The sequence below is a fragment of the Sceloporus occidentalis genome, unplaced genomic scaffold, assembly GCF_023333645.1.
Source record: "Sceloporus occidentalis isolate IW3139 unplaced genomic scaffold, rSceOcc1.0.p SCAF_28, whole genome shotgun sequence".
Lineage (NCBI taxonomy): Eukaryota > Metazoa > Chordata > Lepidosauria > Squamata > Phrynosomatidae > Sceloporus > Sceloporus occidentalis.
The window spans coordinates 12,660,822-12,678,247 of NW_028317008.1; the positions used below are offsets into that span (position 1 = coordinate 12,660,822).

General features: G+C 36.1%; 1 protein-coding gene across 1 annotated transcript; it reads left to right on the forward strand.

The window, feature by feature from the left end:
* The first annotated feature begins 3,127 nt into the window (after window positions 1–3,127).
* Window positions 3,128–13,623, forward strand: IRAK3 (interleukin 1 receptor associated kinase 3). Its single transcript, XM_089486122.1, has 12 exons — window positions 3,128–3,251; window positions 4,867–5,049; window positions 5,819–5,883; window positions 6,553–6,613; window positions 7,390–7,544; window positions 8,398–8,480; window positions 9,771–9,885; window positions 10,425–10,543; window positions 11,066–11,264; window positions 11,872–11,934; window positions 12,033–12,197; window positions 13,180–13,623. The coding sequence occupies exons 1-12, from the start codon at window positions 3,128–3,130 to the stop codon at window positions 13,621–13,623; spliced, it is 1,776 nt and encodes a 591-aa protein (XP_089342248.1).
* The last annotated feature ends 3,803 nt before the right edge of the window (window positions 13,624–17,426 follow it).

Below are 17,426 nucleotides of genomic sequence, written 5' to 3' on the forward strand. Positions count from 1 at the left end.
GCTGTACCTGGTGTCCTGACCGACTGCGCCCCGTAGTTCGCGAGTTACAGCCGAGCAGCGCTTCCGTGTGCTGACATCACGATACAGAATGACTAAGGCAGCTTACGGTGGGCCGAGCGCAGCTACTCCGGTGACGTTCGTCACTCTCTGGCGGCCATATTCATTTTGGGCAAAATGTTTTGTAGCTAAGTGGAATCGCTTGGGTAAATTGCTGTCAGGAGGCCCAGATAGACTGATGTCTCACTAAATTACAAATAAAAGTACCGAGGCAAACCTTGGGGCCATCGGCATATATTATTATAGTTTGCCAGGAATAAAGATGGCGTTTATGTACGCACCGTGGCAATACTAGTCTCGTTAACATTCTTTGGCGGCTAGAATACGGTGATAATCGACAGCAATGTATGAAGTGGATATAGCGCGTACCTTTCTTTAAGTTCTGTCACAACAATATTTTAATGGAGTGGCTGTTTACTGTCATTTGCGTAGGTTTTTAATTTTTTTGGTTTTGGTTTTCTAAACAATTTAAGAGTGAATAAGTGATGTAATCCTATATGTCCCTGATGTACTGTGGTGAGAATGATTAAGGTTTTTAAACCTAAACTCTTGAATACAATTTAAAAAAAAAATCCCCACTAAATCTAAAATTTATATAATATTAACTTCTATAAGTATCCCCGTGAATCAAGAACGACTATTGTCCCAAATACGGGGACTCAGAATTCTTAATGTATAATTATTAAAAGTTACCTTTTAGATTTAGTGGGGATTCCTATTTTTCCCTTTTTTCATTATGTATTTTTTACTAAACAATTAACGTCTCTTACATTGCTTACTACGCCGAAGTCAGAATCTCATTCAGGACATTTTTTTTTATTCAACACGTGGAATTATACAGCAATGTATTTGTGCAAAATATATATATATATATATATATATCTATGTATATATTTATGTATATAGATATATACATACATAGATAGAAAGATATATATATAAACTGGGGCGTAACTAGAAGCCTCAGGGCCCAGGTGTGAGAATCTGTGCAGTTGTCAGTTTAGAGGAAGAATAATATATTATTTACACTATTTAATTTGAAAATGTTGTGCTATTGATATACACAATACAGTAGGGCTGTAGAACACCATGACGCACACAAACCCGCCATTCTGAGTTCCTAGAAATTATGTACTTTTGAAGGACAGAAGCATAAGTGGCCAAAAGATAGGAGGCTTCAGATATATTAAATCCCAAACATACATCATACACCAATTCCATATCCAATAGATACCCTATCTCATAAAAATTCACAGATGTCACTTGTATGTTTGTCCCGATGAATTTCTAAGGCCCTCCTAAATCTCTTTGACGTGGGTTAATCATAATAAATTTGCATTAATTCAGTATCGTTACAACCAAACTGCTAACAAGTGTATAGCAGATTATTATAGCTAAGAGAGCCCAGTGTCGGATTGGGCCCAGCTGCTTAAGAGTAGAGAAGTGAAAACCTGCCGAAATGTTTACTCCTTTTTGGTAATTTAGTCATTTTCATTATGTGTGCCAGGAGAGTACGGTATTTCTTCGCTCATATGCACTACAAGTCAAGCCTATGTTGTTTTTATTGCACCCACCTCTACATAACCAAAATAATTTGGACACCTGGCCAAATTCATCTACAGTACTGCGCAAATGTTTTAGGCAGGTGTGGAAACTGCTGTAAAGTTATATTGCTTTCAAAAAAGACATGTTAATAGTTTACTTTTTATCATTTAATAAAATTCAAAGTGAGTGAACAAAATACAAATGTAATCAATCTTTGGTGTGATCACTCATGGCCTTCAAAACAACTTCAATTATTCTAGGTACATTAGCAGCAGATGTTTGTTCCAAACATCTTGGAGAACTATCCAGAGTAAGAGTACTAGATGTAGGCAGCTTCAGTTGCTTTCCTCTTTTCATGTGATTCCACACAGACTGGATGATGTTGTCACTTGCTCATTCATTAATTCATCCACTCATTCATACTTCCTCCTGCACCCCATTACCTCACCTGCTTTCTTTGTGGTGCTCGTGCACTGTATGAGCAACGTCTCTTTACCACTCAGAGGAAGCAGGAACGCAGCAGAGTAACCTGACATTCCTGCTTCCCATGGGCGGTAAAAAGAGAGGTTGCTCGCACAGTAATTTGTTTTTTTTTTTGGTTGTTATGCCACTGGGGCCCGCATTAAAACATTAGGTGGCCAGACGTTAGCATGTCCCCAGTGCTGCTTCACCAGCCCCTAAACTGACCACTCAACAGGAAACCCGATTTCCCAGTAGGTCAGTCCGGCCCTGTTTGCCCCCCCAAACACTTACACATCCATGCTCACACACAAAGGCCTGCATAAATTAATTAGTGAGTGATTCTTTCAAATCGTATCTTAAAAAGATAAGGTCCTACATACAGTATATGAATATGTTTTGGTTTAAAAAAAAACATCAAACACCTTCCCTGAAAAAATAATAATAATATGCACTTAAATATATAATTTTCCTGGATTCATTAAATGAAAAAGAGGGAAATAAGGGTTGATGAAAAATATAGCAAAAAAAAATAAATATTGCTCTGGTCTTGAAGTGTAAATTAGATCTAGTCCTTAAGGGGTTAAAATGTAAAACTAACGGAAATGTAATTTCTATTCTTTTTCATGAAAGTAATGTGATTAACCCCTTAAGGACAATGGCGGTCCCAAAACCCATTGAAAACAATGCATTTTGAGCCCGTACATGTACAGGCTTTGTCATTAAGGGGTTAACAGTGCCTTGCAACTTTACTCAGATCTAAACAATACCGGGACAATTCATACTGTTACAGAGTCTCAGATAGAGATTATTATGTGCTCTATATATAACACATTATGCACAATGTTTTAAAATCAAACATTCTGCCTTTTATTATGAATATAGATATTAGGTACAGCTCAGTTTCATTGATAGCCACAAGCACAAAGATCTTGCAAGAGCAGGATTTCCTTGCTTGTGAAATTTGTTTTATAAGAGGGCGGGGAGAGGGCTGGGAAATTCCAGCCCTTTGACAAAAAAGCAACAGCAGCAGAGAAATGAATCAGTTTTACGTCTATCTTGAAAGATGGCAGGATCAGATCTCTCTATCACATGTCATGTTTCCCTGTTTGAAGTCCCACCATCAACTATGGAGAAGTTCTGCCAAATGATGGACTGCAGTGATGGGGACTTGGGATGGAGAGGGCTGGGTGAGTAGAACATTCTTAAGAACCTGGCCGCTTGGAATCATTCTAGAGCAGTGGTTCTCAACCTTCCTAATGCCGCGACCCTTTAATACAGTTCCTAATGTTGTGGTGACCCCCAACCATACAATTATGTAATTATATATTGTGAAATATCTGTTTTCCGATGGTCTTAGGCGACCCCTGTGAAAGGGTCGTTCGACCCCCAAAGGGGTCGCCACCCACAGGTTGAGAACCTCTGTTCTAGAGTCTATGGGGTCATAAGATAAGCTTAACCTGATTTTACATAATTTACTCCAAAATTACAAAAAAATCATATTATTAAATATGAATGGAAATATCTGGGAAATTGTATAACTGTATTACTTCCACAAAGAGTATTGGGTTTTTTTTAGGAAAACTGTGACTGTGCTTATTTTGTACCAGGCTTTCACAAATCCATCTACCTTATTATTGTAAATGCTTGAACTAGATAAAACAGATGAAATCACTAATTGTAGGATTTTTACAGTGGTAATGTCTGTTTAGTATAATAGTGTATGTGACGTTTACAATAAAATAATAGAAAGTAGCCCAAGTATCCAACATAGTACCCTAGATATGAACCTCTAAAATAGTTTAATATATACAGTAAATACAGCAGTCTCTGTTTAATGGTAATATGTATTGGCCATGCAACTGAACAGGTCTAAGAAGCCTATTTGAATTTTGGAAAGGTTGCTTGTCAGAATGTAAACATTTTCATTAAAAATTGTATTGTTTCAAATATAATTGCATTACAAATTGCACTCTAATATAATTTATTTAGAAAAAAGAACTGACAACAAAAGATTTATTTCCCTTGCAGTACAATGTCATTCTTCATCTTTAAGCATTACCTTTACTCACAGTAGACAGTTGTCTACCACATATCTGGCTCAAGAGCTGGTATAGTTTGAGCTCATATACCTCTTATACTTGGCATGGCTGTCGGGCTTGAGAAAGTGCCCTTAGTTGCCATAGGGGCACTGGCACACATATTTATACACATTCTCACATTAACACACTAACACATGTGCATGCTAACACACATACACACTCACACTGACACACACACTCCGTAGCTAACACACAAACTTACACATACACACTTCATCTAACACACACTCATTCTAACACATATACACTAACTGTTACGTGACCCTGTAGTGTTCCCATCTCTTAGAGTGGGCCGGTCCCAGTCCGTTTGGAGTCTCTTTTAGTGCCCACTAAAGGATTATTGTTTGAAGAGTCCCGAGATCCAGCTCATTTTTAAACTTGTAATAACTTATATTGTTACATGAACTATGTTTTTTTTCCTATTTTTAATTTGCATTTTTAAATGATAATACAATACCAAAAAATAATTGTAGAATACCATTGATATTGAACAGAAGAGAATACAAGTATAATGATAAGAAATAACTAAAGCAAAAACATATACAAACATTAACCAAAAACAACAAAGAATATCAAGCACCTGCCATCTACCAAAGTTCCCGCCCGACATTGTCTTTTTTAAGTTTGTGTTCAAATAAACCTTGTGCTACATAGAAAGGCACAACATGTTTTTGGTTAAAAACTCTGTTGTGTTTTTTTTCAGCGGCACGTCTCTCCACAGACTGGATGGAGTTCCGAAAGATTGAGAAATATGCAGAACAAGGTAAAAGCAGAACACGGGAACTGCTGTGGAGCTGGGCCCAAAAAAACAAAACAGTAGGCGACCTTCTGATGGTCCTACACATGATGGGACATGAGAGAGCTATACATCTATTTAACAGCCAAGGTACAGAACATTCCAGTATCTTTAATATTGTGTATTGTGACTGGTGCTTTATGTGTCTCAGTAGCAAATGTAGGTATGTAATCATTTATTAAAATAAAAAAGAATTATTAGTGTTATGGTGTACACGGTTAAAATAAAAGTGCTATTGTGATCCTAAACAGTAAATATTTGCAGAGTAACTTAAGCTACTCGCTTAACAAGAGCTATTGAGTTTGCAAGTCCAAAGTTAGTTTAGTAAGGGAACGTGGGTTCATTGACTTATATCGAGGATGACTGTCAGTGTATGGAGGGTTTAGTGGATAGCAGAAGATTTTGATCACTAGCCGAGATATGGGGTCAACCACTATTGGCCCTTGAGTTTGAAATGAATTTGCTTGTTATTTGTCATGACTGTAGAGGGAGTATCACAGCACAGCTTTAATTATTTCAGCATTCTGTAAAGCCTAATGATGATGATCATACATTTATAGAAGCAAGTGGTATGTTCCCAGAGGTCCCTATGAATATGCAACAGGAACACATTTACATAAACCCGATCATTAGAAGATTTGGGAAGAATTCAAATTAGCTGGAGAGAGTCTAATACTTGGATCAGACCGACTCCCATAATCCTCAGAATGCTAGGAGGAGACGCCTGACAAAAACAATCATGCAAATGTTTATTGCTTTATGTGATTTTTGTGAACTTGCAATGTTTACATTTCCAAGTTTTGTACAAAAGCGTAAAAAAAAAACCCCTTTTGGTTTCAATGATTATTTTATGTTTTAGGAGCCAGTTTATTCCTTGCGCATGATTCAGATCGCACATTCAATAAAACAAACACCACCTTCAAGGTAATTCTCTGCCATATGAGCACTCTGTGTATGAAATACGCTCTAAAGATCCTCATCTACTGTGCACTTCACTCTCTTTTCCACATTTAAGTAAACAAGCTTCTCTTGTAGGGTCTCCCGCGTCTATGTAGGAGATATCATTATGCATTATCAAGGGCAAACCCAGTAAGCTTCCCCTTGCAAGGGAAGGAATATGTATATACTGTATACAGTATATACATACAATCTGCCACATTAGTTATCCATTGTGTCAACTCAGACCTTGGAGAAGAATCTCCCTAGGGTTTGCTCTTTATAATGCTAATGATATTAGAGCGTTCAAATGTGTTTTTATGGATAACAGTGTACCATTCTGCATGTACCTAACATTAACCAATAAATACATACGTTTATGTCCTCCAAATTTTCTAATGAGACAAGTGTCCTGTAGTGTTCCTCAGCTCCCTATGTCTCTAGAAGCTTGGAGAAAAAAAACAGTATATAACTCTCTGCCCTCACCCAGCAGGTCAGACTGCATCTACTACATCATATACAGAAAGGCACAGGCCTGTAGCCACTACTCACCTACTCAACAAGTTTGGTAGACTTCATAGTGGTGGTGATATCACAGTGCATATGTTGTTGATAGATTAAGGAATATAATAACTATTATTTATGTTCTGTGTATAGAACTGTGGAGGTCAAACATTGGAATTTGTATCAAGGGGTACATCTGGATCTCATCACAAAGGTGAGGTGTGTATTAAAGAGTGCAGTGTCACGGATGGGTTCAATCCTAAACCTAGACACTAATGGACATAGCTCCCATTAGTTATCAAGAAACCATTAATGAATTCAATATTGAACAAAATGAATTACATATTTACTACAGATTAGAAGAAAACCCAATAAAGACCAACAAAACAGTAATATGAACAAAAAAATCCTCAGTTGTACATATTAAAAATAAGACATTAAATGGGGTAATTGGGTTTGACCTCATTCTACGGAACTTTTGTCACTAATGGCATTTGGGGTAACTGCACACTGGTTACTCTCTGGATTTGGCCCAGAATCATCCAGTGAAGAATATCCAGGCCACTTTCTTCCTTTACCGGACAGGACAACATTTAGGGCCTTCCTCAAATTGTAGAGCCTTCCACTTCACAATAATAGCATTTACATTGGACTAGGACTTATGTAGAAGGGCAGACATTTTACAAACTGACTTGTTGCAAAGATAGCATCCTATTATAGTGCCAAAGTCACTGAGCTCTTCGGTGATCCATTCTACTGCCAATGTTTGCTTATGTGTGGCATATGTGCTTGATTTTATATATCTTAGCTATGGGTGTCGCTGAAACACCTACATATATCACCATCTCTAACGTTAATATATATATATTAAATATAATATATATATATATATATACCTATGGGTGAGAGTCGTAGAGCGGTATATTATATACGTGACAATTAAAAAACAGACATGCATGTATGGTAACACTGTTTGTGTTTTATTCTCAGTAGACAGAATTAACCTGCCACCAGCCAGCTTTACAGCAATCAAAGAAGGGACTAACAACTTTCATCAAGATTTGTTGATTGGAGAAGGATTATTTTTTGACATTTACAAAGCTGAAATTCAAAAACGAATGTGTGTTGTAAAAGTGCTTAAAAAGGTAAAAAAAAAAAAATATATATATATATATATATATATATATATTATAAGTACATTATTTCAGTTATTATTTCAGTTTGGTGGATTTTACAGTGAATATTTTCAACAAAGCAGATGTTAACATTTGTATTTAAAGATTTCTGATGGAGTAAGTGCAGGCGACGGCTGTATATACACGTCCAGCATGTTATGCTTTTATTCTTATGTAGCATGTAGCCAGGCATATTGAGCCCACTGGGTTTTTGCCCGGTGTGCTAGATGTCCGGTCCGGCCCTGCATGTAGATTAAGCAGCTCAGCCCACAGACAAATTTTATTGATATTTAATTTGATTTGTTAATGTTTAGGAGATATGATTTTATATAGTATATGTGAACTGTATTGTATTTACAGCAAATGATTCTCAGTCTCGGTCAGGGCTGGATATGCCATAAGGTGTTTTAGAGTCTGGAGATATGTGGGGGTGGCATGGCCAGGTTTACATTTTAGTTTCTCTAGGGAACATACACACACATCCACACACATCCATATACATACAAATAGACACACACACACATATAGGTATATAATTTGTGGTGAATAGTTCATATATATCACATAAGCCGCTATTAACAAATGGCTTTTTTCTTTCTGCAGAAAGTACATTCAGGAGACCAATGGAATTTATTTATTTCACAATGGAAAAGTTTACAAAGGTGAGCAATGAGTAAGACTAAGTGTTTCCCCCTTTCCAATGGAAAGTTATATATATGTATACATATATATATATATATATATATATATATATGTGTGTGTGTTAAATAGTAATTTTGAGGGTAAAACATTTTAATATTTTCATGTTACATTCATATTGCAGTATATTTTGTATGAACTCAATTCACTTTACTGCATGCAAATTGGTGTTCTTCTGTCTCATTTAACTCCAGCTGCCTTTACACAGTACGTCTCCCATGCAGGCTTATATAGAAATACTGCCTGTTTTTTAGTAATTGCAGCCAGGTGAAGACTTTGTAATTTTCTAACACCAATAACTAAAATAATGCATTCTTCAACTTGCATGCAGTAAACTACATTGGAATCCATGGTGTCCACTAGATGTCAGTAGAAGATATTTGAATCAAGAACTTTTCATATTTTATTTCTGTTATCTCTTTTCTGGTTAATGTACAACCTGGTTATTGACCTTACTGGGTTTTGAAAATGTAATTAACCTAGACAGTTAATTTTGATATTGCTTTTGCTGCTGCCTGCTATATAAGTCAGTTTTGAACTTCTTGTTATTGCTTGTTTATTTGCAAAATATATTCTGCAATGATGTGAAATTAGCAACTCTGGTAAACATATTTATGTATGGGCAATTTGAGCTCTAAATGTATAAAATATCTGAAGTAGAGAACTATGTAAGTAGTCCTGAATGTTTGCAATCAAATGCAAAAAAAATGGTAATTATATGATACCTTTTAATGGCCTTTTAATAGTGTACAGTATAAACAGAACCTCCTTGTAAGATGTAATACTTGGGCAGGTCTGGTCACTGAAGTCTGAGCTGTCAGTCAAGTTATAGATGTAATTCAGATGACATTTTATTGAGCAATTTCATAGGATTTTTAGGAATCATGGAATTTGTGCATCCAAACAACTAATGTGTAAACGTAACAACCAACTTCCAAATGGTAATAGAAAATATAAACTAATATATATATAAAAACAATGTTCTATTTATTCTACGGTATATAAGAGGAATACTTTCATATTGTCTTAAATGATTTCCCAAACCTCTTTAGGCTTACATTCGTTTGGTATATCAGGGGACCACTGGGTCCAATTCCTGAACCTAGAGACCAAGGAAATGCATTTACTGATAACCCATCTATAGCCAGGAAGATTGGGTTTTTCAATGTATAAGAGATTGGTGCCTATGGGACACTTAGTCAAACCAGAAACCCTGTTAATGCCTACTTTTGGTGTGGCTTAATAACTGTACCTTATGAGCGAAGGTACCAGTTGGCTGCTTTCAGCATATTAAGAAATGCTTCCAGTGCATTTCCTACCATGGTGTCCTGACTCAGAATTCCCAGATAGGCTATGGTGTTAACGTCAGCAAATGTGTAGGGTTTGAGATTTCGGTGAAGTGTTTGTCTATATGAGGAGGTGCAAGCAAGGGTGGGGATTAAAAAAAACTGTAATGAAACTAATTGCTTTCCTGTTATATCTATTTTACCTCTCCAGATTTCAGCATCCAAATATAATAGAACTCTTTGGATATTTTTCATCTGATGAAACTACATGTTTAGTATACCCATATCTTGTAAATGGATCTCTCTACGACAGGATACAGTGCACTGTAAGTTTGTAAGAAAATTGCAATCTTCTTAAAATAATAGTAAAAGAATCAGTAGTCACTGATACACAACTGATAGACTGTATGGCTATCATATCATTCAGAGACCTCAAAATTAATCTGTTCTACTGAATCTGGTTTCCAGGGATTACGAATTTAAAAGCCAAGCACTCTTGTTCCGTAGCAAAGGAAAGGAATTTAGACCAGTTATATAGAACATGAGGCAGATAACAACCGTTTGACCCGTCATTTTCCCTGATGCAAAGACTCAAACCTTAATCAGTCATTGATCTCATAGCTAGTCAGGATAGCCATGTGCCTACCCCATGATTGTTTAAATTTGCTCACTGTATTAGCCCCTACCACTACTGGAGGCTGTTACCACTCTCTCAGTACAGTAAAATCTCCTTGTATTACATGTATCTGCCTCTCACCCTCTAGTTCTAGATTATGACCTCTTATTCCAATATTTCTCCTACTTATACATATATACGTACACTCTCATTTTATTTCTCAAATAATCCCAAAATGGTTTGTTTTAGGCAAACAGTGCTTCGTTGTCCTGGAAAGTCCGTTTCAGTATTCTGCATGGAGTAGCACAAGCCATCCAATATCTCCACAATTTAATGTATAATCCTGTCATATGTGGGAATATAACCAGGTAATTGATATGTCTGCTCTCTTTATGCACTTCATGTGTGGTCATAGTATGGTTTTTTTTAAGCAACATTCAAAAGCTTTTATTATATTTTTTGTTTTAACATATTTCATTTTAATTATTGAAGGTTTTATGCCTGGTCCATATGCTTCATTTTCTGTGTAAACAAGGCTGTAAGATTTTACTGGTACCAGTGTCGTAATGAACAAAGTCTGGTATAACACCATCTTTCTACACTTAACAGATCAAGGATTTGGCTTCTTTTAGTGGAATTGGGATGGGGTACACGATCAATATACATCTAAGTTAGATTTTTGTAAACAGTTATTGACCATCTGCTTGTCTTATTCTCTGCCCTGGAATTCTGTGGAGGTCATGGGGTTAATACATCTGGGATAGCGTAGAGATTTACTTTACAGTCTCTCCATGATAAAGTGTGTGACATTATACATAATAGCATTGGGGAATAGCACAATTTTCACATTTTCCAGCCACTGGTTCTCATTCTTATTTTCTGTGTTCCAGCAAAAATATACTGCTTGATCAGCATTTCCAGCCGAAGCTCTCAGACTTTGCCATGGTCCATTTGCGGTCTTACCTGATAAATCACAGTTACACCATAAAGATGGATCATGCCACCCTCAGCTTCCTGGGATACTTGCCAGTGGAGTACATTAGAAGAGGAAATTTGTCATCTAAAACTGATGTGTACAGCTATGGCATTGTGAGTATGAGGAACCACAATTAACACCTTCACTCCATACCAAGGGGTAGCAATATCTAGTGCAGGACTTGAACTACCATCAGGGCTGGACTGGTGATGAGGAGTCGGCCCTAGCACATTAAGACCAGCAGCTGCCTGATGACATAAGTAGGGCCGACATCTGGATATGCCTGGTCGCATGCTACATTTCTATGTTCACATAGCATGTGGCCGTGTATATCCAGCCGGGTACAGTGTAAAGCAGCCAAACTGCTGCTGGAGTGTGTGGTGCTTTTGGCCAGTGGCCACCAGGTATTGGCCTGATGTGCCAGTTGGGCTGTCCTGGACTGACGGACACTCATATGATCCTTCTTCCACTCACTCATTTAACTTGTAGGTCATCAACAGCTGGACATGCAAACTTCTAGCTCAGTGCTATGAGTCAATCCCATCGAATTATTTCCTTTGGCTTTCTAGCTTGTGCCAATGTGTCATATCTACAGGGAATTCTTGTACGTCTCTTAATAAATAATCTAAAATTTAACATAACAGGTCTAGTTTAAATAACCAATGTACAGAGCATAGCTGATGAATGTTTATGATTTAATTTTACTTTGGCTGTTCCTAGATAACGATGGAAGTTTTAACTGGAAAACCAGCTCTTCTCAAAGGATCTGAAAATATGTGTCTGGTAAGCTCTCCGTGCATTCAATAATAGTAATGATTTATATACAACATGACATTGGTGCAGCGGTAGTTATGTACCTATCGTGTCTTTTATTTTAATAGAGAGATTTGATGTGGGACCTGACAGAGAAAGGAGGATCTGAGTCTCTTCTTGGAATCCTGGATGAAAAATGTGACAGCTGGCCCCAGTTTACTGCACACAGACTCTTAGGTTTATCAATTGAATGTACTGAATCGCGAATGAAACAAAGACCCGATATGCAAGAGGTTGGTGCCAGTTTAGATGTCTTACATAAAATAATTGATTTCTGCTCTCCTTTTTCACACCTGTCCACAATAGTTTGCAATAACCACTCTCTTTTTACCTGTGGCTTGCTATTATGTTATGTGCAAAAAGCAAGAATAAACGAAAACAATGTTACCTGTATACATATTTCACTAAATATTACTGCCTTGTGTTTGCCACCCCTCTCATAGGCAACAGGTGCTGTTTTTTTCTACAATATGACTTCAGTCCTTCTGTTTATATATGGTTTAGATATTTAAATATTATTGTTTTTAGGTTCCTCTGTGTCACGTGTGACTGAATATTTTAAAACATTCATACACCTATTCATATATACTCATTTTTTCCCTAAACATTCATACACCCATAATTATTTTTTGTTAGTAAAACATTGTCAAGAAAATAGACATAAGACAAAAACTGATAAAAATACTGAGAGAACAAATAAGCTGAAGGCATCATGTAGACATACAGACCAAAACACACATGTGACACACCACAATCTCAGCACATTCACTTACATACAATAATACAAACCCCAAAAAATAACACAAAAAAGGTGGGACCTTGATGGATGTGTGCTCTGTGCAGTGGAACTACCAGTGGTCATGTGAATCAATCTTGATTCACAACTAAAATACTGCATGGGTGATCATCATCCCATGTCTTCATGTACAGTTCAAATAAAGAGTACAAAGATGTACTAGATATGAGGTTGAGTTACAGTATACTCATATACTTTCCTTCTGTTGTATCTTTTGCAAGGGCAAAGACACAACACATTGCATTCACATGTAATGATGAAACCGGCCTTCACAAACTTCCAAACATCTGGAAGTGGAAGTACTGAATTATCACCCAGCTGTTTCATCTCATAATAAGCATATATGGGATAATGTTTTGACTATATAACAAATTACTTATTACAGTGCAGGTAAAATGTCTTCATTATTTTATCTGCAGGTTCTAAAAAGAGTAGAGACCTCCAGGTGTGCTGACCACAATAATGAGGATGATCCTAAATCTCTGAAGTCTGTTCCACCGTCAGATTATCCTTCTCCGACGCAACTGAATTATCATAATGTTCCCATGGAGAGTGATGAAAGTCTGGACTATCCAATGAACATGACACAAATAAAAAAACCGCTAGGAAACCCTTGTGAATGCAGTCAATCTGAAGTGACGTTCCTAGGAGTACCCAGAAAACTTGAGGCATACAGGACTGCGGATAATGTCCTATCAGTGATGGAAAGAGATTCCCCACTACACTCTCTCCATATACAACCTCGAACATCCCATTCCAGCAGACCAATTGAGTGTAGCTGTGCATCGGAGCCAGATAACACAAGGTCCTGTGAAGACTGCATAGCCAATGGATTTGGGCACAGTAACTTCAATGCAAAATAATGCTGATCAAGAGTGACTTGAAAGCGCACTTTTATTTCCAAAGGGGGCATGGCAAATGTATGTATTTCTGAAGCTGTGATGCAAAGTCATTCGGTATCTGTCACAGACTACAATCCACTTCTCAAAAATACTATTTACTCTTACATTCTATACTGATAGTGTGATTATCTTGTGTACGATTGAGTGGGCAAAAAACACTAAATATGGAAGAAAAAACATTTATATATAATTCCATATGTCTTAGTATTTCAATCCATTAGGTCCACAGAATAACACTGATGTTGACTTTGCCCAACAATGTGAACAGTGGTCACTGTTAATAAAATCACTGTACCAATCACATGAATAAACTGCCATATTTAAGATACAGTGCAGATAACAGACTTGTAAAGCTCTAAGCCAGGGCTGAATATCTCCAGTAGCTTTTGGCATAGGGCTGTGGGAGTTGTTTACCAACACCACAATAAATGAATTGATTTTAAAACTATGTACATGTAATACATGGATGTGTTTGTTGGGTTGTTGGCGTCCTCTAACTTGCACAATACGTTTGCCTGTATTTCTTAATATTAGTTTGGTTCTTTGTTTGGGTGTTAAAGATTCCAGGTAGAACATCCAGGTGCATACACAAAAAGCACAGCACTGGAGCAATGTAGAGTGCAAGAGAGGCTCCCAAATACAACGACCAGTTTACTCAATTGTCTTCAAATAGCAATGTCTACAAACCCCATTTGTGGAGAGTTGGTGGTCCCTTGTGTCTAGTTTCAGAACCACTAGTATACAACACATTCATAAAATGTTTACACTTTAATAAAAACATATTATTTATTTAGCTATTTAAACCACTGAAATAAACAGATTATTTATTGTAGGTCTTGATACAGACCTACTGTATTTCAACTTTCATATTAAAAAAAGTACTTTTGACAGTGTAATGAAAATATATTTTTTAAAGATGAGCTGTATCATACATACGATGTCACAATAACAATTGTACTGAGTATGATTAGAGTTAGTTACTTGGTAATAATGGCTGGGCATACCTAATTGGAAAGACCCCATGATCAATGAAAGTACCAGGTACTATATGATTTGATATGAGGTATACTCTGTGATGTATAGGGTTGATCATTCAACAGGAATGATACCATGTGACAAAAAAGATCTAAATCTCTTGTTCATGCCCAGGGCTGAGGCGACCACGGGTCTCCTGTGCCAGAAAGCACATTTCTGGTAATAGTATGTTTGCTAAGGTTGTAAGTAGCTTTTTCTTTCCAATGTAACTAAATGCATGTTTTTGTATTCATTTTATCTGTGCGAACTGTAATTTATAAGTTGTGATTACCTTTTTTTATATATATATATATATATATATATATATTTTATATGTTTAAGTAAAGTATATTACTTAAAACTGTCTGTGTATTTTATTATCCATATATTCCACTAATATAGCTTCGGCATGATTAGTTCTGCTGTGATTTAAACAGACGGACTCTTCCATGGTGCTCTAGTATATCGTCCACAATTATAAGCCCAGAGAGTTTCTTGTAAGTTATATTACGAGGCATATGTCTATTTTTTCCAGCATATAAACCACTCTATGGACTGAATATTTAGTTATATTTTATATTGCCTCCTAGCCATCTAATGTGCTTTTTATATGTTTCATAACATTTGCATTATGGAATTGTTTATTGTATATTAAGGTTGCTGTGTGCACTTATGACTACTAAATATTTAACAATTACAATATTGGTTATTTATCTCCATTTTCTTTATTTTAAGTTTGCTATGAAACAATTTTAATGCAAAGTTTAATTAAACAGGAATCTTCTTTATCGTTCCTATAGTCACAATGGGTTCATCCTCATCGCATCAACTAGCTATAAAGTGCTCCAGTAATTGGTATGTGGCATAGAGCCTTTACTGTAAACATTTTATAACTAGCATCATGGATAAATGATATAGCTCACCCATGTTTATCAGTTAATGCTTGCTTTATAGGTTGTGCACCATATGTAACACCAATACTGTTTACATGGCACTTAAAGAGCAGTACCCACACCACTTTCAGAGGAATTGGTTTTTCATTGTTTTTCAAATTGCATTTTCATGTTTAGTTATTGCAGTTGCTGCCTGAATAAGCTTCCTTTTTAATTATCTTTCCACAATGCCTCCACAATGATGTAGTTTACAATGTACTGCACTAGCACCAAGTAAATAATATTCATTCACATATTACTCTCTGAGATGGCCTTTATCTCTGCCAAAACTTTCTGGCCATTTGATATATATTTGTGTGACATGGAAGTGACATAGTGGGTGTCTGGTAAAATTGCATCAAAATAATGTCATTTCTGGGGCAAAAATATATAAATTACATGCTTTTTCAGCACAAACCAAAAGTCATCCAGTTCATCACATGTTGGCACCCAAGTTTCCTTTCCTACTGTTTATTTTACACTCTACTTTTGGAACTTCTCCTCTTCATATCTAAGCAGTTGTCTGTTCATTTTCTTTACATTTCCTGGTTCTTCAAACAAGTTATATAGATATGTTATATATATATATCAGGAACTCATTGGACACATAGAATAGTAAGTAGTGTTTGTGTACCTTTGTGTGCATGGTAGAGGTATTGTTATTAACATTCTGCATAAGCAATACCTCTCGAGGCTCCACTTAAATAAAAAATATGCAAAACAACCCAGATTCATGAGTTAATAAACCGGGCATAAACTGTCTAGAAAGTACAATCACCTATATTAGCTATAATTTCAGAATTGCTGGGATCACTAGCATGAGGTCACAGTTATAGACCATCCCCAATTTCCACAAAGTAAATATAAGTTGCTGCCCTAAATCTTAATATTAACTACATAAAATAACATATTTACACAGTTACATATCTATAGGCTGAAAAAAGACATGCAGCCATCAAGTTCAACCTTTCCTTTCAGCTGCATAGTACATTATCATGTTTCTCAGTATTTACAATTTATTTATTTATTATTATTATTACAGGTATTAGGAGGTATTAGTACTGCTGCCAATGCAGATCTCTCCAGGATGGTACTTTCTGCACAGATACAGCCTAATAATCCTAGTCAGCTGCATGCACCATTATATTCATAGTCATTTAAAGCAAGGTGTTCTAGACCCAAAACACAGACACCTACGTGTTCATATTATAAGGCTGGCGGGAAATAAGTGAGCATGAAAATGACCGTCCCACCTAATATTAAAGGCGCAACTGTGTTAAAATATTAAGTAAGAAAGTAGCATTTGAAAAATGTTAAACAATTATATTTCACCTTGGAACGTTCAAAACCTAAATTACTATCTTAGTAAAGTACTAAGAACGCTTTGAAACATATTAACTTTGGACATTTTAGGTTTAAACAGCAGTTGAGACACCATTTACTGTGACCTGAAACAGCTCACATTTACATGGATTTTATGCCCAATAGGCTGTGGCACAAATGAAATTTAAGAAACTGTAGTTTGAAGTAAAACTGGAAAATACAATATTTAAAAAAAAATATTAACAAACCATATTATGAATATATGTAAAAATGCCAAAAAGATTTTTTAAAAAACATACATATATTAAATATCATCCTCTTGTTTTCTGTGATTCCTGTTACCATTTTTCAGTCTGACAAAGTGCCACAAATCTAAATTAAACATCAAATTATCCTCCAAGGTCTCATCACGGTTTAATATACCCAGCAATTTAAGCAATAATGTAACAAAACTGGTAAGGACATGATTGATTATCTGTTTTAAAAGTAGATATA

Bases quoted from the DNA above. Each gene is read 5' to 3' on its own strand.
- IRAK3 (XM_089486122.1), top strand. From the start codon at position 3,128: ATGGCAGGATCAGATCTCTCTATCACATGTCATGTTTCCCTGTTTGAA. The intron at 8,481-9,770 runs GTACGTCTCCCA...TTACCTCTCCAG, and splicing joins ACTCCAGCTGCCTTTACACA to ATTTCAGCATCCAAATATAA. The intron at 9,886-10,424 runs GTAAGTTTGTAA...GGTTTGTTTTAG, and splicing joins ACGACAGGATACAGTGCACT to GCAAACAGTGCTTCGTTGTC.